Source organism: Ictalurus punctatus, chromosome 22 (genome assembly GCF_001660625.3).
Source record: "Ictalurus punctatus breed USDA103 chromosome 22, Coco_2.0, whole genome shotgun sequence".
NCBI classification, from domain to species: Eukaryota; Metazoa; Chordata; class Actinopteri; order Siluriformes; family Ictaluridae; genus Ictalurus; species Ictalurus punctatus.
In genome coordinates this window covers 13,548,644-13,574,839 of record NC_030437.2, presented here as the reverse complement: position 1 = coordinate 13,574,839, position 26,196 = coordinate 13,548,644, and the positions used below count along the sequence as shown (strand labels likewise).

At 38.6% G+C, this 26,196-nt stretch overlaps 2 protein-coding genes across 2 annotated transcripts in view; one reads left to right on the top strand and one right to left on the bottom strand.

Annotated features, from left to right (window-relative positions):
- The window catches only part of cds1 (CDP-diacylglycerol synthase (phosphatidate cytidylyltransferase) 1), a 26,038-nt gene extending 9,687 nt beyond the window's left edge, over nt 1-16,351 (top strand). The window contains exons 2-13 of the mRNA XM_017452238.3: nt 581-729; nt 5,775-5,871; nt 6,561-6,658; nt 7,130-7,269; nt 8,009-8,067; nt 8,843-8,925; nt 11,063-11,150; nt 11,257-11,325; nt 11,406-11,558; nt 11,811-11,930; nt 12,203-12,306; nt 13,663-16,351. Of these exons, the coding sequence (XP_017307727.1) occupies nt 581-729; nt 5,775-5,871; nt 6,561-6,658; nt 7,130-7,269; nt 8,009-8,067; nt 8,843-8,925; nt 11,063-11,150; nt 11,257-11,325; nt 11,406-11,558; nt 11,811-11,930; nt 12,203-12,306; nt 13,663-13,795 (1,293 nt within the window). The 3' untranslated portion in view covers nt 13,796-16,351. The remainder of the gene's footprint in view (nt 1-580; nt 730-5,774; nt 5,872-6,560; nt 6,659-7,129; nt 7,270-8,008; nt 8,068-8,842; nt 8,926-11,062; nt 11,151-11,256; nt 11,326-11,405; nt 11,559-11,810; nt 11,931-12,202; nt 12,307-13,662) is intronic.
- tmem175 (transmembrane protein 175) lies at nt 15,898-26,196 on the bottom strand. The gene is made up of 10 exons (XM_017451207.3): nt 25,541-26,196; nt 25,408-25,446; nt 23,349-23,446; nt 23,162-23,213; nt 23,023-23,058; nt 22,745-22,828; nt 22,348-22,512; nt 22,030-22,111; nt 21,764-21,899; nt 15,898-19,128 (listed from the first exon to the last, which is right to left on the bottom strand). The coding sequence occupies exons 1-10, from the start codon at nt 25,739-25,741 to the stop codon at nt 18,459-18,461; spliced, it is 1,563 nt and encodes a 520-aa protein (XP_017306696.1). The 5' UTR covers nt 25,742-26,196; the 3' UTR covers nt 15,898-18,458.

Genomic DNA, 26,196 nt, shown 5'->3' with positions numbered 1-26,196 from the left:
TGTGGTAGAAGGCTGATTGTAGCTATAAGTGTACAGTAATGACCGTGTTAGTCAGTATTGTTCTTGAAGCTACATATTTTGTTAAAAATGAAAACAGATTTTTCTAATTGCGTGAAAAACATTAAGTGCTGTGACCAATCAGAATTGGCAGGAAATTTGTACGCAGGCTTTATACGCCAGCTCGGATACATCAAACATCATCTCTAGCTGAAAAATGTCCAATTACGTGGTGACTGGCAGGAGCCGCAGCCAATCAAATAAGAGAGAAAGAATGAAAGCGTGTGAGAGTGTAAACAAGCCAAACAGGAATGAGAGAGTGAAGGAATCTGATATTATACTATAAAAAGAAAATGGATTCGGGTGTGATGGAGTTTTGGCTCTTTTTTTTTTTTCTTTATAATTTGGTGGGATGATCGTGACTGATAGTAGGCTGATGTATTCTCATTGGGACATTTGTGTTGTTAGCCAGTTCTTAAGCTCTTTTAGCTAGTTGGATAGTAGCTAACATTGCATTTCAAACTTCAAATTGGGCAAGCTAACAGACTGGGTTTGTGTGTGTGTGTGTGTGTTCCGTGTGCAGGAAGCAGATGGAGAGGACAGACTTGGACTGGCCAGTGAAGGGGAAGGGGACATGGAGGGCGAGTGTAAAGCAGACACTCCCGACGTGCCGCTGTCCAATGACAACACTCCACAGTGTCTCAACAAAGCCCTGGAGGGCCTGTCGTCCAGGTAACCCTGTCACTGTCAAGCCTTGTAAACTGTAACTTCAAAACAAGAAAATATAACGGAACCAAGAAAGACTGAGTAAGCGTGGCAGTTTAATGTTATTTATGATAGGGATCACAATACTTCTTCCTTGTATTTTTATAATAAATAGATCGAAATGAAATAAAGCACATCATACATACATGTAATCAAGTTTTATTTAACGTCACTTTAGGTCCGCTTTACTTGGAGCATTCAAGTCCCCGTGAAGTGCCTTGAAATGCGCAGTGTTATTCAGTCTGTTGACTTAATTGCCACTGAAACAGGAAGTCAGGACGAGACATATCGACTGGCTCCTCCCCCTTTTTAAACAGCCAATAGTGTTTCGCTTATCTCACAGCGTGGGCTGAAAAAAAGCCACAAAACTTCCATTTTGATTTCATGGAGACTTTAAAATATCTAATAATTGCTGTGTGTTAGAGGACATTTAGATACCCTTGTATTTCTAACAAATCTAAATCATTTATCCATTTGGATGCACCTATACACCTATATAGCTACATAAAATAATACCCATATTCCCTGCACCCTAAGTTGTACCTTCACTGGATTTGTGTTTTTTCCCCTTGATCAAACATTTAATAACCAGTAAACCAAAAACTCTACATTGCTATCCAACAACTATCCACTTGTTCTTGGGGATCTTCTACATTTTGAAACAACCACTGCTGTCTGAGAGCAATGCTGCACACACCTGCCTTCTTCAGAAAGCCACTTTTATTCAAATAAGAATGCAGATAGTGTGGTATTCGCTGTTTAATGATGATGAAATGCTAAATCAACATGGCATCACAATCGCAACAGGATTAATAGGGTCTTTCCGCTGGGGGGCGATCAGCATTCGTGCTCTGTTCAGTGGGATTTGCAGCATGGAAATTTGCTGAATGGAGGCGCCTGGGTTTGTCACCATTTCTGATGACTCGTGTCTCTCTCTCTCTCTCTCTCTCTCTCTCTCTCTCTCTCTCTCTCTCTCTCTCTCTCTCTCTCTCTCTCTCTGCCTCGCTTTCTTTTTATTGACAGTATCTCGCATATGCTCCATGCCCTCCTGGATGACTTGCAGCATCTGTCCTCTAACATGTCCCCACACTGAGAATGTTTTACTGCACTGCAGCCCTACCCATCTTTTTAACTGTGGTCGCTTTGTTCGCTTCATGAGCACTATCCTAAACTGTGAATGAACAAGTACCTTCAGTGGGGATGTGTGCTTCTGTGCCATTTTACACACCCACATTCCTGCAAGTCAGCAGAGTGGGATCTTTTATTGCTGTTCGCTCGAAACTGATTTTCAGGCTATGTCAAAGCCTGGTATTATTACTGCTCTGTTTTTACTGTGCCAGTTCAATCAGTAATCAATGAATCACATTCCTGCTTTTCTTATAGTCAGTCTGTCAGTGTGGATTAAAAACCTTTTGTAATGCATATAAATACCAGTAGCTATGAAAAACTGTAAACTAGAAATGCCCTTGACTGCACAACATGACATAAATATTACATATGACCGAATCCATGGGGAGAAATTCAGGTGAAAAAACCCTTATTGCCTTATATGTTGTCCAATTATTTCGTAAGCATGCTAAACACCTTAGAGCCTTGGGATGTCATTCTAACGCACCTCTCCTATTACAGACACACCTCAGCCAATTCTGCATGCTGTTAAACAGCAAGTAGTCAAATGTCTGTAGTCAAATCTCTTCAATTCCCACCTCTGCCCTGTGTGCGCAGAGTTTGCATGTTCTCCCTGTGCTTCGGGGGTTTCCTCCAGGTACTCCGGTTTCATCCCCCAGTCCAAAGACATTCATTTTCGGTTGGTTAAAATCTCTAAATTGTCCATAGTATGTGAATGGGTGAGTGTGTGTGGTTGTGCCCTACAATGGGTTGGCACCTTATCCAGGGTGTCCCCTGCCTTGTGCCCCGAGTCCTCTGGGATAGGCTCCAGGCTCCCTGCGACCCTGCGTAGAATAAGTGGTACAGAAAATAGATGAATAAGTTTACTGTAAGGAGATGTTTAACTAACATTTATGGAAGGAGTTACCAGTTTCAGTGCTTTATAAAAGTCAGAGCTAAAGCTGTAACTTGTAAGTTTTCCACCACTGCGAACGTCTTCAGGGCAAAAGGCTTCATGGATTCTCGATAACTTGGCAAGCAGCATTTTTTTTTGTGTCTTATTAATTTTATAATGTTAAAAAATTATAGCATAAGTGATAACAGGAACTTGTTTTGCCATCATTCAACAGCATTAAACATAACTGTAAATAACTAAAAAACATGTAGTAGTTAGCAAATTGCTGTGATATAAGAGGAATAAATAATTTTCCAATAACATCATGCTGTTATGAGGGTGAGTCAGATTAAACCTTAAAATCATGACCTAAATTAAAATTTTAATTTTTAATTTTTTTTTTTTTTCCGAGACCTTAATAACCTTCAAAGCAGAGCAATAAAACGTCCTCTCCGATGCATCCTTTCCGGTGCATCTTAGCGTCCCTGGTCTGCACTGCCAAACAGAAACCCTTGATTATCTTTGCTCGCAAAACTTGAATAGACATTTAAATGAAGAAAATGAAACTAGGTGTTGTTTATCAGGGCTACTTCACTATACACAAATTCAGTAAGTATCTCCACCGCTGTTTACCACAGAGCACACACACATGTAGTTTATATCATTCTATTAAAACTTTTGTATGAACTTAATTACAACTAAAAACTTGCTACATATATTTACAGTCCCAGCTTCAGTTTTTCAGCGTTCCTGACCTTGTTAACGGTTAATTAAGTTTAAACAAACAAAAAAAAAAAAACGACCAAACAGTAAGGCTAGCGATTGCAGCTACAGCCGACTCGTAGCAAGCTTCAGGTTGTTGCTTTTCTACTATAGTGACATAAAGTAAAGTACATAACACTTAATATTTGGTAGCATATTCCTTGCTTTCAATAGTTGCATCAAGCCAGCAACCGACTAACATCACCAAACTGTTGCATTCTTCTGTTGGCAGTGTGTTTTGGGTCATTGTCTTGCTGCATAAAAAAGTTCCTCCCAATTAGATTGGATGCATTACTCTGTAAGATTTTTTTCTCCCATAGACAGCTCTCTGGTCTTCATGTTGGTTTATCCTTTTTAACAACAAATGCAGTCTTCACAGGGCTCAAATCAAGAGTAGAGATTCAGAGCTATTAATTGTTTAAACAGTTTCACAGGGCACATCTGGGCAACAAGAAACACCTGTCAGTCACATGTTCTAAGATTTTTTGATCACTTGATAAATGGGTGGGCTCAGACAAGAGGTGTCATGTTCTGAGCTGTTTAACACATCTAGATATAAATATCAGGAACTGAAAGATGAAATTCTGATCTGTTGTCTCATATTCATCTTTTGATCTGAAACTCAAATGTTTTGGCCTTGCCATTTCAATACTTTCAGAGGCAGCTGTATCTGACCCCCCAACCACCCAACGATAGGATGATGGCATATTACACACGATCTGCCAAGCCTAGTATAACACAAAATGTTCTGTTATACATCTACTGGCTTTTTTTTTTTTTAAATCATATCTCTTCTTTGGGGTTAAGAATGAGTAATGATTTCAAAGGAGAAGCTGTGGCTGCATAAGGATGGTGAAATGCAATCACAAATCCTGCCATGTTTGGATTTGTCCTTTAAGTAAAAGGTCAAGAAGGTCACTGTATGTTATATGGTTTGATTTGGGATTGATGTTACTGATGTATCTCCTGGGCCACAAAATTCACTGTTGTTCTTTGTCTTTAATTTTGAATGTTTTGGCAGTAGTATTTGTATTTTAAAAAAAAACAAAACAAAAACACCACCACAATTTTATTATGTAAAGTGTGTTGAAGAAGTGAATTCAGATTTGAAAAACACTTGTTTGTAATAGTAAACAGCAGTAATAGAGAGGTTTGTTATTTACCAGAAGTTCTTAGTCTCTTGCAACATGTGATGGTTTTAATGGCACCTCTGAATCATGTAGAATTCGTTCTTAAGGTCAAGTGTTAAAAGCAGTTTCATTCTTTAGGTATGCAGTGCACTCATTTTGCAATCTTATGCTTGTATGTGATGCTTCTGGACACCAGACTGGAAACCACACACCCACCCACACATATTTCAACAGAGAAATATTTATACTCCCTGTTTCTATGTGGAGTTTAGGCTTCCTTATTCTGTTCCAGGATTTATTTATGGAGTTAGGGAGTAGACAAAGTCTAATTTAGACAAAGCACAAAATTTGGAACACGTATTCAACATGCATATTTTTTTTAAAAAACAAATGTCCTCCCAATTGTTTCCCTGCTGTCAGTTCATTTTATTTGTACAGTGCTTTTAACAATGGACATTGTCATAAAGCATCTTTCCAGAAATGTATACATTTTAAACATATAAATTTATCCCTAAAGATCAAACCAGAGGCGACGGTGGAAGAGGCGCGATATGAAGAAGAAACCTTAGACTCGACGAACCAGACTCAAAAGGAAACCCATCCTCATCTGGGTGACAACGAATAGAGCAATTCGAAATCATTCCCTTCTTTAACTGTGTACATCATGGTCAAAAAGTGCAATTGTTTACTAATATAAATTCATTATAGTTTTCACATGAAGTCTGTTTTGTTGAAGTTATCAGCTGTACACTGATGGACACTCGACGGAAAAACTGTTCATATCGATTGCAGTCCAAAGCTATCATCATGGTTGTACCATCCTCAGTAATCTTATTGATCTTTGGCTGTCCATGTGGGACCATCCTCAGCAGCAGCAGCGAATGATTTCCAATTTGAGAACTCAATAACAAGTAGGGAATCAGGATAGATCAGGCAGGTCCGGAGATTAAATCAAATGTCCTCCTCATTGCTTGTCTTGATCGTTTCCCTGCTGTCACATCCCTGATTCTAGGCTCATTGGGGATTCAATAATGATTTGAATAAAGCATGTTTATGCAAGAAAGTCTAGGACTAAGACATGTTACTGATTTTATTTTTTGTCTTTCTTCTTCATACAGGTGGAAGAACTGGTGGGTACGAGGGATTTTATCACTTACCATGATCATAGGCTTCTTTCTTATCATCTATTTGGGACCCATTATGCTTATATTTGTGGTATGTATGCATTTTACCCCCATCACTTTCTGTATTGGTAAACAATCAAGACAACACATGATACCTAACTGTGACACCAAAAGGGTTCATAGGATCAGTGTAGCTCAGCGAAGTGTAAGTAGTAAAACCTTTGGGGGCATGCTGGTATAGGAACATAATCAACAATAATATGGTGTGATGGGGCACAGAGTTACTGTTACTACCCCAAGTTGATACCGAAGTGTTTTCATTTCTCTTATACCATAAAAATGACACACAATACTTTTTTAAAATCCATTTCTAGTTACATTTATTGTTTTGAAACATCCACAAAACAAGTTAGTTCCTAGTATTCATGTTATAACAGTCATGCCCTTTTTCCCCACTCTTGAATTTATTAAGACAAAATGCAGCTTTTCATGTTATCCAGAAAATGGATAAAGTCCTCTGTCCTGAAGACTTTCCTGTGACATAAATCCCTGATAAATTCTGACCGAACAGATTGAAGAATTCAAAAGCTCTGTGGTATAACATGCTGTATTCAGCCGAACAGCTCTAGACATGCTGAGCAGTAAGATTTTAGTAGGATTTAACTCCTGTGAAATACTGTGCCCTAAACTGATTTGTTTATAATAAACTATCCATTCAAATATATATGTGTGTGTGTGTGTGTGTGTGTGTGTGTGTGTGTGTGTGTGTGTGTTTTGTAGGTTATGACTGTTCAGATCAAGTGTTTTCATGAGATTATAACCATCGGCTATAGAGTTTACCATTCCTACGAACTTCCGTGGTTCAGAACACTGAGCTGGTAAGTGAAAATGAGTTTTTATTGCTGAAGTAGAAAAGGACAGATATCCTTGGGGGGGCGGTGATGATCTGATCTCTTTCTATAAGCCATGTTTCCTACTTTTTAGCCTACTTTTTTTTTTTTAAAGAATTTTTTCAACCATTTCTCTGAATCTGTCCTTTGTGGCTGCATAAAAGCAGGTAGATGGAAACCCTGCTTTAGTCACCCACTTTCACAAATACACACACACATGCACACACGCTTCCTTCCTCCATATTTGCCCATAAATAAACTAGTGATTAACTGGACTTGAGCAAAGTGCACTTCCAAGTTGGAGCCTGACATACTGTAAAGCACCGACTCCCACTTTAACTAAACAATAACATTTCAGAGTATTTGTAATAGAGCGCCAAACCCAGTGAAATTCTCTTGATGTTTTAAAAACAATATGGTGATAATGGACACTAATAAAAATATTGCTCTACATTTCAGGTACTTTTTGATTTGTGTGAACTACTTCTTTTATGGAGAGACGGTAGCAGATTACTTCGGTGCATTAGTCCAAAGGGAGGAACCGTTGCAGTTCCTTGTTCGTTATCATCGCTTCATTTCTTTCACATTGTACTTGGCAGGTGAGTTTGGAAGGGCAGTTAAAAAAAACAACAACAACAAAAAAACTGTTTCCAGTTTCAGATTGCAAGCTGCTTAAAAAAAAACCTCTTTTGGTTGAATCAAAGTGAAGTTGTTTTGGCCTTTTTGATCAGTCTTTTTATTGGATGATAACAAACTTGCTATTTTGAAAGTCTGGATTCATGTTAATATATAATTGTTTAGAAATCACAGTAGGGGCTGTCTAAAATTCAGGCATGATATTTATTTACACTTATTAGAACCAGCATGGCTGAACACAAATATTAATGCATTTTTATACGATCTGATGGGTAACTAAATGTAATTCAGACATGGCTCTGAATACAGTAAAGCTTTATTTAGTTCAAGCATGGAACATTTTACTCAGTTGGGCACTCACCTAGCATTCACTGTATACACTCACCGAATTCTACAGTAACTCAAACAACCACTCTTTACAACCGTGGTGAGCAGAAAAGCTTCTCGGAGCATGCCGAACCATGAGGCGGACGGGCTACAACAGCCACAGCCGCTCCTGAACTGGCAATGTTTTGTGAGATGCTTTTCTGCTCACCACAGTTGCAAAGAGTGGTTATTAATTTGATTGTCTAAATCCTTCCTTATACCTAATACCGTATGTTGAATCTTTCCCACTTCTCCATATTGTAAGTATTACTTACTGTGTATTAAAACACCCCAATGTTCAGGTAAAACTGACTGCATGTTATTTGCTCTTCACAGGTTTCTGCATGTTCGTTCTCAGCTTAGTGAAGAAGCATTACCGCCTGCAGTTTTATATGGTGTGTACCACCGATACTCATGCACGCACTAACACAGACACAAATCTCCTCACTTAGTCTTGTTAACTTGGCAATTTTAGAAGCACTTCAGTGTGTAAATATATGAAAATAGATGTGCATGTAAACCACTCCGTATCTTTGTGATAAGGTTTATGCGCTGAATGTTACTCAGCAACATGACGGTGCTTCAGTTAGAGTGACGCATCTATCGGCTGCAGAAGTGCCAGTGCATCAATTAGTTCCAAGCTCGCAAACAATATATGTAGATGTAGCTCACACATTACTTCCTTAAACTGTGTTTATTTCACTGGAAAACAGAACCAGCTACTGAATGCAGATGTACTCCTGACCTAGGTTTGCTAGTCCTCATGGGATAAGCCACCATACCGTAGTGACGTAGACGTCTGAGGCTTTTTTGTTCCCATGTGCCTAATTGTAATGTGTAACTGTGTTAATTTGGTAAAATCAGAGATCACCGTTATTATCTTACTAATCAGTAAACAAATAATCTGTACTGTTTTTTTTTCTCACCTCCACAAAGATACCACACTTCTGACTGTGCACATCGCTGTACACAGATATATCGCTGTACACATGAACTGTTGTGAATGTTTGTAAGAGTATATGCTTGTTTAAGGGTATTTTAATAGACTTATTTTAACTTCATTGTCCTCATCAGCCAAATGTTGTCCTTGCTGTTCCATTAACAGTGTATATGTTTGTCTGTATGTGTGTGTGTGTGTGGGTGTGTGGGTGTGTGTGTTTGCCATTCCAGTTTGCTTGGACCCATGTGACTCTGTTGATTGTGGTAACTCAGTCTCACCTAGTCATTCAGAACCTTTTTGAAGGAATGATCTGGTAAGCAGGTTTTTCCACTCACACTCTGAAACGGTCGGAATATTTCTTCACTGCACGTCTTTGTTCCATTCTGTTCAGCTTGGATGTTTTGGAGTTCCTCCTACGTCTATGTTAATGAGAGTGTTGAAATATTTTCCTGAACAATGTCAGAAAATTTCTTTGATCTCGAAACTCCCAAAACTACCTATAGGAATATAATGTGACGGGGCATGCTGTTGTGGGAAAATAATCAACAACATGGCAGTGTGATGCACGCCAACATGAATCAGAGTTACTCTTACCTCTCTGAAGTTGATTATTTTCTGATAACTGCATGTCCCGGACTGATTTATTCCTCTTATACCACAGCAGTTTTACAACAATTACAATTTTTAGTTTAGTAATGAAGAGTGCATTTGGTTTTTGTCTGTTCATAGTTACATAGTAATTTTATACACAGTGTAATTGTGGAAGGCCTGTGAGACCAGTTAGTTCCTGTTATAGTAGTTGTTCCCTCGCCAGTCTCTCTTTTTCTTACTCTAGACATTAATAAGACACCATGAAGACTTTCCCTTGGTGGAAAAATGCACTGACACCTGAGACTCCTCACGTAGATTAAACAAACATCTCCTTACATCTAACATATTACAACAATCACATTAATACCTTCTGACCAATTAACTGAGAATTCATCAGTGCTGTGGTATAAATATTAACAAATTTCATTTTAAGAAATTTTAACTCTTCGTATTATGGGTGATGCATTGTGATTGCAATGTATTTAAAAAATAGAAACCCAAAGAAAACGTAAAATGCTGTGAAAAAGTATTTACCCCATCCTGGTTTCTTCTGTTTTTGTGTATGTCTCATACTAAATAGTTTTATATCTTCAAACGAAATACATCATAAAACAAAGGCAATCTGAATAAACACACAATACAGTTTTTATTTATTTATTTTTATTGGAGCAAAAAAATTTATCCAACACGTATCACCGATGTGAAAAACCAATTGCCCCCTTTAACTTAAAATCTGCTTGTGCCACCTTTAGCAGCAATAACTGCAACCGAACGCTTCCGATAACTGGAGATCAGTCTTTCACTTACTTCTAGGACTAGGACTTACTCCTATGCTTTGGATCATTGTCCTGCTGCATAATCCAGTTACACTTGAGTTTCAACTTAGGAACTGAAGACCGGACATTCTCCTTTAGGATTTTCTGGTAGAGAGCAGAATTCATGTTTCCCTCAATTATTGCAAGTTGCCCACATCCTGAAGCAGCAAAGCATCCCCACACCATCACCCTTCCACCACCATGCTTGACCATAGGAATGATGTTCTTTTTGTAGAATTCTGTGTTTGTTTTACGACGGATGTAACCTCACCCTGTCTTCCAAACAGTTCTACTTTCGACTCATCCACGTAACATTCTCCCAAAAGTTTTGAGGATCATCAAGGTGTGTTTTGGCAAAATTCAGAAGAGCATTAATGTTCTTCTGGGTTAGCAGTGGTTTTCACCTCTCCACTCTTCCATGGATGCCATGGAAGTCATGAACACTGACCTTTATTGTTGCAAGAGAGGCCTGTAGGTCATTTTATGTTGTCCTTGGGTCTTTTGTGACTTGCTGGATAAGTAGTTGCTGTGCTTTTGGAGGAATTTTGGAAGTTCAGCCACTTCTGGGAAGGTTCACTACTGTGCTGAGTTTTTCCATTTGGAGATAATGGCTCTCACTGTGGTTCTTTTTAGTCTGAGAGCCTTTGAAATAGCTTTGTAACCCTTCCCAGACTGATGTATTTCAATCACCTTCTTTCTCATCATTTCTGGAATTTCTTTCAGCTTTGGCATAGTGTGTTACTGGGTAAGACCTTTTAACCAACTTCATGCTGTTGAAAAAGTTGTATTTAAGTGTTGATTTGATTGAACAGGGTTTGCAGTAATCAGACCTGGTTGTGTCTAGTCCAGCTGAACCCCATTATGAATGCAGTTTCATTGATTTGGGGAATTAGTAACTCCAGGGGCAAATACATTTACACACAGGCCCAGTTGGTACTAGATAACGTTTTTGCTTCAATAAATAACATTATCATTTAAAAACTGTATTTTGTGTTTACTCCGGTTGAATATAAGGTGAATATAAACACTTTTTCCGTGCAACAGGTTTATTGTACCAATATCGATTGTCATCTGTAATGACATCATGGCTTACCTGTTTGGCTTCTTCTTTGGAAGAACACCTCTGATTAAGGTAAGTCATTGTATAAGGTTAAGATGATGTAGATTACTTGAAGCAAATGTGTAGCAACAAATAAGTGCAACCACTTTTAAAATCAAACTCTAATGTTTCCATTCAGCTCTCTCCAAAGAAGACCTGGGAAGGCTTTATTGGAGGCTTCTTCTCTACAGTTGTCTTTGGCTTCATTGTAAGTTCATCATGTTATAAAGTAGAATATTAACAGGAGAATTGTGCAATGCTTATATGCAGTGTTTCTTTGCATTCCAGTTTGCCTACCTGCTGTCGCAGTACCAGTACTTTGTATGTCCAGTAGAGTACAACAGTGAGACTAATCGTTTTGCTGTGGAGTGTGAACCCTCAGACCTGTTTGTGATGCAGGAGTACACCCTGCCTGTGATGGTGCAGAATGTCTTGCGATGGGTAAGAAATGTTCATCTGTATGATGAAAAGAATCAAAGGGTTCAGTGAGATGAATCATTTGGACCCAGTAGGCATAAAGAATATACAGTTTTCAATAACCTAAAGACATAGAAAAAAAACAAGCAAATAAATAAAATTAAAATAAACAAGCTATGGTTATAATAGTTGAAAGGCTTAAGGGGAAAAACAACAGTTTGCTTTAGAGGGTTACGTTACATCAAACCCCTCTTCTGCCTGTTTCTTTCTCTACAGAAAACGGTGAACCTATACCCATTTCAGATTCACAGCATCGCTCTCTCCTCGTTTGCTTCACTGATCGGACCATTCGGTGGCTTTTTTGCCAGTGGATTCAAAAGAGCTTTTAAAATCAAAGTAAGTCTGACCGTTTTTCTTATTATGGTAACGTTATCACTCTGTGTTCTGGCTTAAATTCTGTCCACATTGAATTTAACATAGCTGCTTATGTAGCTGCTTATTTCCAATACCAAACCAGTGTTTCATGCCAATACAGAACATCAAATCGGTGCATCTCTCCTCAATGTAAAAGTTTATTTAGATTTATCCTGCAGTTGAAATGAAACCATTCAGACTGAGGTGGGAAACATGTAACATGTAAAACATAACCACGGAGATTGTTTCCACAGGATTTTGCAGACACCATCCCTGGACATGGCGGTATCATGGACCGCTTTGACTGTCAGTATCTGATGGCCACATTTGTCCATGTTTACATAGCAAGCTTTATCAGGTAAGAGTGTGTAAGCTCATGGGGACTTCACCATACATACTGGTTATTAAATGTCTTTCTCATCATAAAGATAAACTTCTCTATCAATACAAATACTAAATAGTCACATTTTTTGTCACCAGTTCTATTATTAGAATTATTTTATAAATACATACAGGGATGGATTATTACATTTTGGGCCTCTGAGCCGGGCCACTCCTCCCACATCCCACCACTCAGGAATGAATGCAAGGACCCCTGATCGCCCCACCTTCTAACAAACACTCACACAAAATATGCAGATATTAGTGCATCACACATGCATTAGGAGTATTTGAGTCACTGTTGTGGTATGCAGAAGGTAGTCTTAACTTAGGCCACTTGCTTTTCACTAGAGATCGACCGATATCGATTTTTTTTATTACCGATATTTGCATGTTTATGTGCCTGACAACCCGATATTTATTTATTGTTTTACTTCTGTTTTTGACACAATGATGACAACACCACTGAACAAACTGTTTTATTTATAACAGTTTTGTTAATTTCACTTCCTACTTGCATACAAAACAAAACTCTTTATTTAAACACCAATAAATAAAGGGGTGTGAAAGAGTACAGAAAATAAAGTGCACTGTTAGCAAAGTTTACCACTGTATTTCTTAGCACCAAGCTGCTTAAACTACATATCAAGCATTTATGTAAGACATCTAATTTGTTCATTAAGGGCTGTTATAGCGACCCTGCGCGCAATTCTCAAGACGCCCACAAGATGGCGCCATTTATCGGTGGAGCCGATATTTTAAAAAACGATAAGCGATTACGAAAAAATGCTTGAATATCGGTAAAAGCGATTATCGGGCGATCTGTACAGGTCTGGTAATCCATCCCCGAATACATGACGTATAAACTTGATCTACAATACGTCCTGTACGTGAATGCATTTTTAGAGCATCAGTTATAATGTATAATTATTCAAAATCTTGTTAAAATCTTGTAAAAATGGTCACACTATTTGTATTGTTCTCTGCTTGAGATATCACTTTGCTTGTATTTCCTCATTTGTAAGTCACTTTGTATAAAAGCATCTGCTAAATGAATAAATGTAAATGTATACAATTCTTTTTGTGTAGCAGCAAATAACTGGTATAATAATATAGTATTTTTTATTAACGTATGGTTGCACAATCTGACAGTTTGTGGATGGTGAAATTATTGATCCTGTTTAAAAATGAATTCATACAATTATAAAAAATGTAATGAATATCAGTTTACTAAATAGATTCAGGATCATCTTAATAAGAACTTTTTTTTAATGATTTTATTATTATTTTTAAATAAAAATAAATGAATAAAACTTGCTGTTTTGCCTTTCAGGGGTCCGAACCCCAGTAAGGTGTTACAGCAGCTGCTGGTCCTGCAGCCCGCACAACAGCTCAGCATTTTCAACACGCTGCGCAACCACCTGAGAGAGAAGGGCATGCTGCTTCCTGCTGCACCAGAGGAATGAAGAAACACTCATTTATTCAGCACTTCAGTTAGAACAGTAAGGTTTAGCTATCTATCAGTTCACATAACTGTGGATGCCCAGCCATCACTGTAGAAACTCTGGAGAAACACTATGCAGTGGACTTTCCTCACACTTCCACTGCACAAACAGCTCTACAAAAATGTGACCACAAGGGGGAGGTGTGCTGCTGCTTCTTGTTCTTCTGCTTCTGCTTCTTCTGCTTCCTCTTCTACTTATTGTACTGAACTGCATGTGAGAAATGTCTTCCTACAAACCAGAAGGAAAGATGGACGCACATAGTAAGTGAAGTCTGAGGGCTGGAAGTTTTAAAATAGTTCTTAATGCTCAGTTTGGGCATTACACTGATTTTAAATGTGATTGTAGTGTAATTTATGACGTGTGATTGAACAGGAGAAATAGTACAGTTTTCTTCTGCAGTAATTCTAAGCGGTCACATTGGGTTGTTATGCTACATTATGCAGGATTAGCATGATGATAAATCGTACAGGCTGCACAAATAATCAACAACCTAAAACAGCATGAGTCGTACAGTTACTTCTAAAAGTACAGTAGCCCATGTCTCTTTTCCCCATGGACTTACCATTAGTTAGTTACTTTAAAATTCCAAAGCTGTAGGACTTAGCATTGAGAACTACACACTTGCAGTTATGTATTAATGTAAATAGATATAGATTATACTAAAAGATTTATGGTGTAATATATAGCATATAATTGTGAGACTCAAAATCCTATACATGTTATAGGAATGAAAATATATGCAAACAATAGATTTAATAGTTTGCTGGGCTTTTTTTTAAATAGAGATTTAGCATGATTTAATCTTCTGCGTGAAGGACAATAAGGCGAATGAATGTTGTTTTTGTTTTTAAGGAAGATGAGAACTAAACACTCAGTTCTCTAACCTGTCAAGAATTTATTTGTAGTGCACTATCTTTAAAAAAAAAAAAAAAAGGTTATCACCGAACAACGATATCATATGGTAGAATCAGTGTGTCTTTAAAGGAGATAGTTTGAGATACAGTGTGATTATAGAAAATAAGTGTGCATTTACTGTTAACTCATCTGGTAGCCATATGAGTGTGTTACATTAACTGATCCAATTATAACAACAACAAAAAAGGTTTGCTGATGAGCAGAAGTCCTTCCTGTATACCAAAGCACTGTCTACATACTAGTGTCTACTCCTGTGCAATCAAAAAAACAAATGGGCGAAGTCCAAGATGGCAAAATGTTAAGCTTTTAATGGTCTTCAAAGCAAATCATTTGTAAAAATTAGTCAGAAAATTAGCAAGAATTAAACTAATGCACTCCTGAGACCTCCTGTGCCTCCATTTGCTGGTTTACTTTTGCTGCAGTGAACTGTTTAGGGAAGAGCTAGAAACAGGGAAATTCACTTATATAGTCTTCATGTACACAAAGTTAAATCATGATGATAATTCAAATGTTTGGTGTAAAATTCAAACTAACACATTTCTGGGTGCACAAAATTAAAATAAAGTAAATAACAACATAAAAAAAACACATTTAAATTAAGTTAAATAACTAAACATAAAAAAATGTCCGCACGTGGTTTGTTAAGACCATTAAAAGCTTCACATTTTGGGCTTGGCCATTTAAACACCCCCCACCCCTTGTTGGTGCATTAGGACAATGCACCAATAATGCACTTCTTCCATTAGTTGTTATATTCACACTGGAATATAAGAATAAACAATTAAAAATATGTAACCGTTCATATTTAAAAAGCCATTTGACTTTTCACTAGTGTCTAGCACTTTTCTAGTTTTCCTGGAGCAATATCTTCTGCTCATTGTGCTCGTTAAACTTCAGCTACACAAAGAGACGACAGAAATCAAGTTGACTTGGTGGAATTTTGGGACCAGACCTTTCTACTGTACACCTTTTAATCAGTGGATATGTGGCAATCTATTATGACGTGACTCACCATTTTCCCGTTTCATTCCCATCAGCGGTTGGTTTACATGTTCTTCTCATTTCATTCTTTCCTCTTTATGTCCGCTTTTTAAGTCAACCTGCTGATGCAATTAACATTTTCGGTTTTGCATGTCTAAAAGACGTAACCAGTTCAGGCCAAAAAAAGATAATACACCTCTAGACCAGGTGTCTGTAGCTTCAAAAGCAAGTGATGCTACCAGAATTCTGAATTACTGCACGGTCAACATTGTTGTTCAAGATACAATGCTGTTCCAGCTTACACTGATTAACAACAATCAGGCTTCAGACACTCTCATTATTGTCATATGTTATGATATTATAATGTTTATGCTTTGTACCAAAAAGTTGGGCTCATGTTGTACTTTTGTTTTAATAATTATTTATGGGTTTGATTTACAGTTTATTTTTTAACATAAATCTAAAGGTTTTAAACAGGAAATATTTAACAGTTACCATGGATACATGAACAAAAATGTGTTGGGGGCAAGTTCTAAAATAATAATAATTATTATGATGATTATTATTATTACGTGAATATGATTTTAGAACAAATAAAAACCTTACATTTTCCCCTGCTTACATCTGGTTTCTGATCTGACTGATTCACTCAACATCTGTCCAACAACAATACTCAAAGAACAGAAAAAGTAAGAACACAGAACCACACGTGAATACACGTTAAATCCAGATTAAAAACTTGATTAACTTGGTATCTTTAGTCTTGTAGTATTTCTCATGGCTTTCGAGTAAATTAGTTTCTTAATGGGTTTTAACATAAATATCCTATTTTGTCCTTTGTCATGTAAAACGCTGCTGGGGATTTGAATAGAAGCAGCACATTTACTTAAAAATATCTGCGTATTTTAGCCAGTTGTTGTTTCCAGAAGAGATAGTGGCTCAGGAGGTTTAAATGTTTTCCTGAAGCACTGTATGTCTGAAATGCTTCGTGATTATGATTTCAGTCCTCAGACTGTGAGAAGAGTTGCGTTACCTGGACTGATGCAGTCACCTTTATCATTTAGCCCTAAGCAAGATGGCCAGAATAACTCATTCTCCCACAGCACCTCCTCAGGTGGAGTTAAAATGGCAGCAGAATAAACAAAATGAATACCATTCTGCATGACGACTTCCACATTAAATGTGAATAACTGTGAATAAGTATATGATTACTGACAAGTCATGAGGTTTGAGGAGTTTTACTAGAGTTTTTCCATTAATTATATGTGTAGTTGCAATCAAAATTATTCAACCCCCATTGCAAAATCAAGACTTTCAGCTGTTTGCAATGAACAAATCAAACAAAAGCAGTTGAAATAGTTCAACGCAACGAATGTTTCCCCCAATTCAACCGATAATGCAACTTATAATGATTTCTCCAGTTTCTAGATTATTCGACCCAACGAACAGAATCCCTCACAACAGCACAAATATGCAAAACAGGTGTTGTCTCAAGCACACCTGATGCAGGGCTTCATTAGTTGCACCAGGTGTGCTTGAGCTGGAACACATGAAATACCTGAACTGGCTAGGGGCAGAAAATACATGAAATAACCTGGTTTGAATAATTTTGATTGCAACTGTATTTCATTATACAATAATATGGATTAAACAACACAAATGCTTGCAGACAACAAGTCTGAGTGTAAATGATTGCACCCCTGTGATCTCTGGGTGAAAAACATTCACATGTATCAAGAGACATTACAATTCCAAGAAATGAAAAATAAAATGTGGGTGTATCCGCCAATAAAGAGACCATCCAAAACATAAGGAAATAACAGAAACGTAGCTTGAAGAGCTCCACCTTATTCATAATCTCTTACAGTGAACAAATTCAACTATATTGTAGCTCAGTGCTACTCGTCTCAGCAGCAGTTTCAGTAACTGTACCACTTCCCTGTACACGTACGCACAAATGGATTCATTTTAAAATTTACAATTGCCATTACAGCAAAAATTAAGTTGAAATGGCTGTAAAACCGGCTGAGTTCTGGCAACCACATGTGGGCCAGATCTGTGCCATCATTCCAGTTATACAAAGTTAGTGCTTTGTATAACCAGTTGGTCCTGAGCTTCTGGTCTGTGGTTACATTTCCTCAAACCAAATTATATTCTACTTTAGAGAGATGCTAAATTAATGTGTGTTTTTGTTTTTTTATGAAACGACAGTCCCACTATACAGTTATGCAGGAGACGATTTTGTTATTTTAGACATATTTCACCTGTATTTTCATTTTGCCTTAAGTACTTACAAGATACAAGCTTACGAGTCTAAACGATTAAACGAGTTTAACACAATGCTCCTAGACCTCAGATTTCATCATGCTATTCAGTGAGACTTTACCTGATCCAGCTTGTATAAAAAAAAAAAAGTTACAGCATTAAATCTAGGATGGATTTAGCAGTGGCATTCATTCTTAGAATAAAATTTAGCTTAGTTCCTATGCATTCTTTCAAAATTATTAAATGATTTAAAGTACAAAGCCCACAAATCACATTACTATTAACTGACTGCTAGCCGATGGTGTGTAGTTACAGAGTGGCAGGTTACTGTTGTCGCAAATTCCTCCAAACGCACTTTGCAGCAAACAATTACATATCAGATTGCAAAAGTTCAGGGAGGAATCCTTTGTGAAAACAGGCCCAGAGACCTTGCTGGATTTTACCATGGGTCAACCACGTCCTGCTAGGTGACAATGTCTGTAAAAGGCACGCGAGCTTCGTCCTCTTCCAACAATGCACTTCTTCCATTAGTTGTCTTTGGACAAAACAGCCACCTCAGCACGGCCAGCACCACTTGCACCATCAACCTCAGCAGCAGGAACGCAAACGGAATTGCGATCTGCATCAGGTGGAAGATGGGTGAGCTAAAGCGGCTGAGGATACATGTAGAGAAAAATGTCCCAAGCGCCACACAGGGGTAGAGCAAGAGCTTGGCGAGCATGAAGGCGTGCTCTCGGCCTCCGTGATGAACGTACGGGTGGAGCGTCTCGCGCTCTGTGAAGAGTGCTGTAACCCACATGGCCAGCTGAAAGAGGCCGGCGAAGAAAATGATGACGCAGCTGATCTGGATGGCCTCAAGCTCGTTTTGAGAGCCGCGAGGAAATTCATGTGTTAGCTGGTAGGCTAGTGGCAGGCCACCGACAAAAGCTAGGGAGAAAGTGTTGAAGAGACCCATTAAACGTGTTGCGCGAGTCACATGCAGGAAGAGCGAATGGTGCACAAACCACAATAGGCCCACTGTGGCAAAGGAGCCAAAGTAAGCCAGGTACTCGGGGCCATACTCCTGGAGAGCAGAGATGAGGCTGTTGTCAAACTGCTTCTTCACAACAGATGGGTCAGGCACGTTGTCCTCACTAAAGGCAGCATGAGTAGACGTTTATTAGCAACTGCTCATTAAATATGCATGTAGACTTGGGTCAAGTGCATATCTATATGCTACAATAGTAATAGATTATACCATAGATCTGTTTTTCTCCAGGTATTTAGCATAGACTTAACAGCACGTTAATTACAACCCCGATTCCGAGAAAGTTGGGACAGTATGGAAAATGCTAATAAAAACAAAGAGGAGTGATTTGTAAATGTACTTTTACTTGTATTTAAACAGAAAATGAATAAAGACATGGTGTTTGATGTTTTATCTAATCAACTGCTTTTAAATGTTTTTTGAAGATAAACGTTTATTTTGAAATTGATGCTTGCAACACGTCCCAAAAAAGTTGGGACAGGGGCAATTTAGGACTAACAGCGATGTGAGAAGTTGAAATAAGAAGGTGATGTGAAACAGGTGAGGCAATCGTCTAATCATAGTATATAAGGAGCCTTCAAAAAAAGGCCTAGTCCTTCAAGAGCAAGGATGGGTTGAGGCTCGCCAATCTGCCAACAGATGCGTCAGAGAATAACCAACACTTTGAGAACAACATTCCCCAAAGACAAATCAGTAGGATTTTGGGAATTTCACCTTCTACAGTGCAAAATATAATTAAAAGATTCAAGGAATCCGGTCAAATCTCGAAGTGTAAAGGGCAAGGCCGAAAAACCACTTCTGAATCTCTGATCCCTCAGACGTCACTGTTAAAAACCAGCATGAGTCTGTAATGGAGATCCTGACATGGGCTTGGGCACACTTTGGTAAACCTTTATCAGTCAACACTATTCACCATTCAAAGTTAAGGCTTTACTATGCAAAGCAGGAGCCAGACATCAACACTGTCCAGAAGCACCGCAGACTTCTCTGGGCTCGGTCTCATCTGATATGGACAGCAGTACAGTGGAATCGTGTTTTGTGGGCCGACGAGTCGACATTTCAAATAGTTTTTGGACAAAACAGCTGTCGTGTTCTCCGGGCCAAAGAGGAAAAGGACCATCCAAGCTGTTATCAGCGTCAGGTCCAAAAGCCAGCGCCCGTCATGGTATGTGGGTGTGTCAGTGCCCATGGCATGGGTAACTTGCACATCTGTGAGGGCAGCATCAATGCAGAAAGATACGTACACACCTTGGAGCATATGCTGCCATCCAGAGCAGAACAACGCCAAACCACATTCTGCCTGGATTACAAGCGGATGGTTGTGTAAACAGAGAGCGCGGGTGCTAGCATGGCCTGCCTGCAGTCCTGACCTGTCTCTGATTGAGAACGTGCGGCGCTTTATGAAGCGCAAAATAAGGAAATGAAGGCTCCATAAAGTTGTGCAGCTGAAGAAATGCATAATGGATGAATGGGGGAAAATTCCACTTGCTAAACTTAGCCAACTGGTGTCTTCAGTGTCCAAACGCTTAATAAGTGTTATTAAAACAAAAAGTGATGTTACACAGTGGTAAACAGTCGACTGTCCCAACTTTTTTGTGTTGCAGTCATCAGATATGAAATGATTGTGAATTTAATTTATTTTTGAAAATATGCAAAGTAAAACATCACATAATGTAAAGATGTGTTTTCAATATAGTACTGGGTGAACTGAATTTTCAAATGATTTTTTTTTTTTTTTCCCCATACTGTCCCAACTTTTTCAGAATTGGGGTTGTATTAATAATTAGGCAATAAATAATGTTTGTTACTAAACGGCACATTATTTTAAAAGAAGTATTAACAGCATCACAATAAACTCACTGCCCACTACCTGCACATTCATGCAATTAATCAGTCAGCCGATCATGTAGCAGCAGTGCAATGCATAAAATCATACTGATACAGATCAAGAGCTTCAGTTAATGTTCATATCAAACATCAGAATGGGGAATACATGTGATCTCGTGACTTTGACCGTGGCTTTGTCTGGATTGAGTATTTCAGAAACTGCTGAAAATGCAGATTTTCAAACACAAGTCTCCAGATTTTACACAGAATGGTGCGAAAAACCAAAAAAATAATCCAGTGTGTGGCAGTTCTATGTGTGGGAACACCTCACTGTTGAGAGATGTTAGAGGAAAATGACTAGACTGGTTCAAGCTGACAGGAAGGCTACAGGAACTCAAATAATCACTCCTTACAACTGTGGTGAGCAAGAAAAGCATCTCATATCGCACAACCTGTCAAACCTTGAGGTGGATGAGCTACAACAGCAGAAGACCACATCAGGTTCCATTCCTGTCAGTCAAGAACAAGTATCTGAGGCTACAGTGGACACAGACTCATCAAAAAAAGACCATTTCGCCTGATCTGGCCTGCAGAACTGCTGCTCGATGCATGTTTTTTTGTTTTCCTCACCGTTCTAGAGACTCTAGGTGTGATCATCAGTTTCTGAAATAAACAAACCAGCCCACCTGGCAACAACAATCATGCCACCGAGATGACCTTTTTCCTCATTCTGATATTTAACCGAAGCTCTTGTCCTGTATCTGCATGATTTGATGTATTGTGCTGCGGTCACATGATTGGCTGATTAGATAATCGTGTGAACGAGCAGGCGTACTGGTTTGTGTTCCTAATAAAATGGGCAGTGACGGTCTATCAGTTGTATACTGGTAAACATAATTAATATAGATACAGACCATATATCTAAGATGAGAAGAGTGGCTACAATGGCATAAACGCCATCACTGAAAGCCTCTACTCGCTCCTTGCTCAGTGGTTCACTGGGGTAGTACGTATAAAAAAGCATGGAGTCTGGAGTCTCCTCCACCTGAGCTGAGGAAACAGACCAAAGCCTACAATTAGTTACATATAGACAAATAATTGCACTTAACTTAAAACTTTTACATCTAATGCTTAGAGTTTGCTCTCTATGGAAGCAACCGTAGTTCCGTATGGTACTTACTACCAATGGCTTTAGTCCAAATCCATTTCATAGACTGAGATATATAGGGAATGAATATGACAAGAGCCAGGAGTACATACGACTGAAAAACAACAAGCAGGGTTCAAATTTCAGTTACATTTCTGCTGCTTATAATCTCAGGCTGTTTCTAGAGCTAGTATGTCTTGTACAAATCCAAACTATTATATTCTACAACATCGTTGTTTAGCTTATTCTAAGCAAGCAGTTTGTGGGTTTTATTTTAGTTATCAGACCTGTATGGACATGATGAATTCCTTCACAGTGACTCTTAACGTGTAGTACACAAATATTACTAACCAGTTTAACATAGATGAACGCAAAGATGCCGGCGAAGAAACACATTATAGGCACTCTCACTATAACTTCAAGAATATGGCGTCTGTAATAGGACTGATTTTCCGACAGCTGGATGTGCTCATTTAGGAGGAAAGGATGGCTGAACCCATACAAGACAATAACCGCCTGTGGATGAAATTTAGCAAAGAAGGATTGTTTAACCAGCGTACAGCATTTCCAGATACAGAAATTAATCTGAAAGGCTAAGTCACATAAAGAGTTCAATAAAAACTTCTGCTTAAGAAACTGTGTACTAACTGAGATTTATTATCTTTATATTACTGACATACGCTAGATTATATCTACTTTTATTTTATATTCGCTGTATAAACTTGCTTATAAGGTCTGCTTTCCGTACCTGAATGAGACCGATTATAATGACGCAGGCACAAAAGAGCAGAATGCCAAGGGTGTTATTTGGGAAAGCTGCCATCAGGGAAAACTACAGGAAATAAACAAGACAATCCTATCAGTCACACCATTGCTTTCGGAGGAACATTAGAATTCCTCTCAATCAAATGTTATGAAAAAGTAATGTTGTACATGACTTTACAGTGGGGGGAAAAAAAACATCATACTGTGAGTTATGATAGTATTTCAAAATATCAGGATCTGTTTCCTCTAGGTTTTACTCACTGTGTATGGTAGAAAAGTGATCAGCATCATACAAGCCTGAAATAGAAAAAAAAAAGAGGAAAAGGTTTGTTGGAGTGTAAAAGTTCTGTCAAAAAATGAGAAATGACGACATTTTGTTACTGTGCTCAGAGGAACTTACTAAATTAAGAAGTGCAAGTGTGTCATCGATGCGTTCAATGACCTGAAACAGTCTGAAACCAGACAAATTGAGGAAATGAAAGAATGAACATTCAAAGGTGTGAGATATAAAATACCCCAAGCTAGCTTCCTGAAAGTCCAAATGTAAACTGTAACACAATAACGGTGTATGTTTTCGCTCTACTCACCTTATATGTGCTGCCCAAGCAACTGTCACTATCAGAAATGTCATCAGGTACACCGCAATCTTACTGGTTAGGAGCGACTGAAGGCTTTCCGTCAGTTCCTGTGTGTAACAGTAATATTTTATTAGCATGTTGCTAATATTTTATTAGCAATAATAAAAATAATAAATTTTTTTTTTTTTTTTTTTTTTTTTAAAGAATGTTGATAAATGAGGCCCCAGGAGTGTGCAAAAGCAGGTTCTAGATCTATAAATCTAAAATATGACAGCTTTAATTCATTTCACACTTTATATGCTCAGCAAAAAAAAGAAAAGAAATGTCCTCTGACATTCAACTGCTTTTAATTCCAGCAAATTTCTTAACATGTGTAAATATTTGTATTAACAAGGGGGGGGGGGGGGGGGGGGGGGGGGGGGGTGGGTAATATTAAAAGTAACAGTGAGTATCTGGTGGCCTCCAGCTGCTTTAAGTACTACAGTGCATCCTCGTGGACTGCACCAGATTGGTCAGTTCTTGCTGTGAGATGTTACTCCACTCTTCCACAAAGGCATTTGCAAGTTCTCGATCACGTCTGGGGGGACACACACGGTTACATGTAATTTTCCACTGCAGGGACGATCAGCTGTCCTTCCTGTCTCCCTGTAGCACTGTCTTAGGCGTCTTACATTACAGACATTGCAGTTTATTGCTCTGGACACATCTGCAGTCCTCATGCCTCCCTGCAGCAGGTCTCTGGCATGTTCACACAGGTGAGCAGGAACCCTAGACATCTTTCTTCTGGTGTTTTTCACAGTCAGCAGAAAGGTCTCTTCAGTCTTCTAAGTTATTGTAACTGTGACCTTAATTGCCTACTGCCTGTAAACTGTTCGTGTCTTAAGAACTGTTCCACAGGTGCATGTGCAATAATTGTTCATGGTTCATTGAACAAGCATGAAAAACATCGTTTAAACCCTTTCCAATAAATATATGTGAAGCTTATTTGGATTTTACAAAATTATCTTTAAAATACACTCTCCTGAAAAAGGGACATTACTTTGCTGGGTATATATACACATATACATATATCCCACTTTTTCCACTTTCAGTACAATACTGATATAGGTCTGGGTATCGACTAATACTTGATATTTATATACTTTCAGGAACTGAGCTGATGCTGTGAAAGCTTATATTAACCCCAAAATGACATAAATAATGAAATTCATTAATGTGATATCAATACTGATATAAGAACTTTGAGTATCGTCCCAATACTGGCATCCTAATGGTGACTGAGCGTCTCTCTGCAGAGTTTTGTTTCCAAATGATGCGAAACCTCAGAGGTGTGATAGCGCCGTGGTATAAGACAAGTTGTTTCCCGGGTTTATGTGCAAGCTTAGTGCTGTGCTCATCAAAAACTCGTATGCTTCTTAAAGGCGCTGCCTTAAACTGATCTCTGTTTACCAAATGCAGTGTGAAAATGGATCAAATCTCAAACACAGTTTCAGACCAGCATCTGCTCTAATAACAGCATTATGAGATCAGTACATCTCAGGTAATATGTGCAAAAATGACTGTGGCAGGAGTCTTGCTTCAGGTACTTTTCTCCACATAGACAGAAGAGCACCTGTACATCTCTCCCATCTCTCCAGTTATATCATTATATTGAATTGGTCTATTCTTGATCCAGGAACAGGAATTATCCAGTTCCCCACTACAACAGTGTACATCAGAATTCCAGAAAGTGTGGGTTATTAATTAATTAGAGATGTCGAATATATGGTAGCATTGCCAGCACACAGCTCCAGGGTCCTGGTTTGATCCTGAGCTGGAGTTTCTGTGCATCTCTGTGTGGGCTTCCTCTGGGGTTTGAGGTTTCCTCCCACCTCCCAAACATACTCTAGTATTCAGATTAGCCACTCTTAATTGCTCCTTGGTGTGAACCAGTGTGTGTGCAATGGTGCCATGAGATGGACTCGCATCCCTTCAGGAGTGAATTCTCCTGCTTTGCACCCAGTGTTCCTGGGATAGACTCTGGATGGATGAATGAATGAATGGATGAAAGATGTCTAACATATCTTACCTCATTGTCTTGAAATTTTGTATGGGCAACAGGTAATATCTGCAAAGACAGAAATTCATGAACAACTCAATATGCTGCCCCACAAACATAATGGGCAACTGGTCTCAATAAGTAGTTGTATGATTTATTGTACCATGACAGTGGCGATGATGGAGATGAGAGCATCACTGTAAGCCAGCAGGCGGTGTGAGGACTGTGTGCTGCTGTATCCATCTCTCTCTGAAGCCGTGACGCTCCCCATAAACGAATGAGAATCATTTCTCGGTCTGTTCATCTTCTCCATCGCTTCGTCGTCATGATGCTCGATGATTTCGCTGTCGTTGTTTTCTGCCATGACAGCAGCTGCGTCTCACACATCCACGCACGGAGTTTTGTTTGCAAACAAGAACGACGTTGCAGCCTGGACCGCGCATGCGCAGTGAGGCAGACCTCTGCGTCTCGAAAAGATTGCGGGTTTACTTTGGTTTGTTATTGGTGTGTAGACTTGTGTGAATATGGATATTCAACTAATAGAGTTTAAGTGTCGAGAATTAAAAATATATAGCGAGAGATCAGGCTAGCGGAAATTACGCAATGTTATTGCACGTGACCGCTCCTGCTAAGCCGCCTGACGCTCCCGGAAGAGTCTAAACTATCCCGAATTTTTTTTTTCCTTTATATATAGTTATAGGACGATCCTGGAGCCGGCCGGTTCAGTATTCTGATAAATACACCCCGTCAAAATATTTCTGCAACAAATGCCCGAGTCACAGTTTTATATTGTGATCTGTTTGATCTGTTCATATTGTC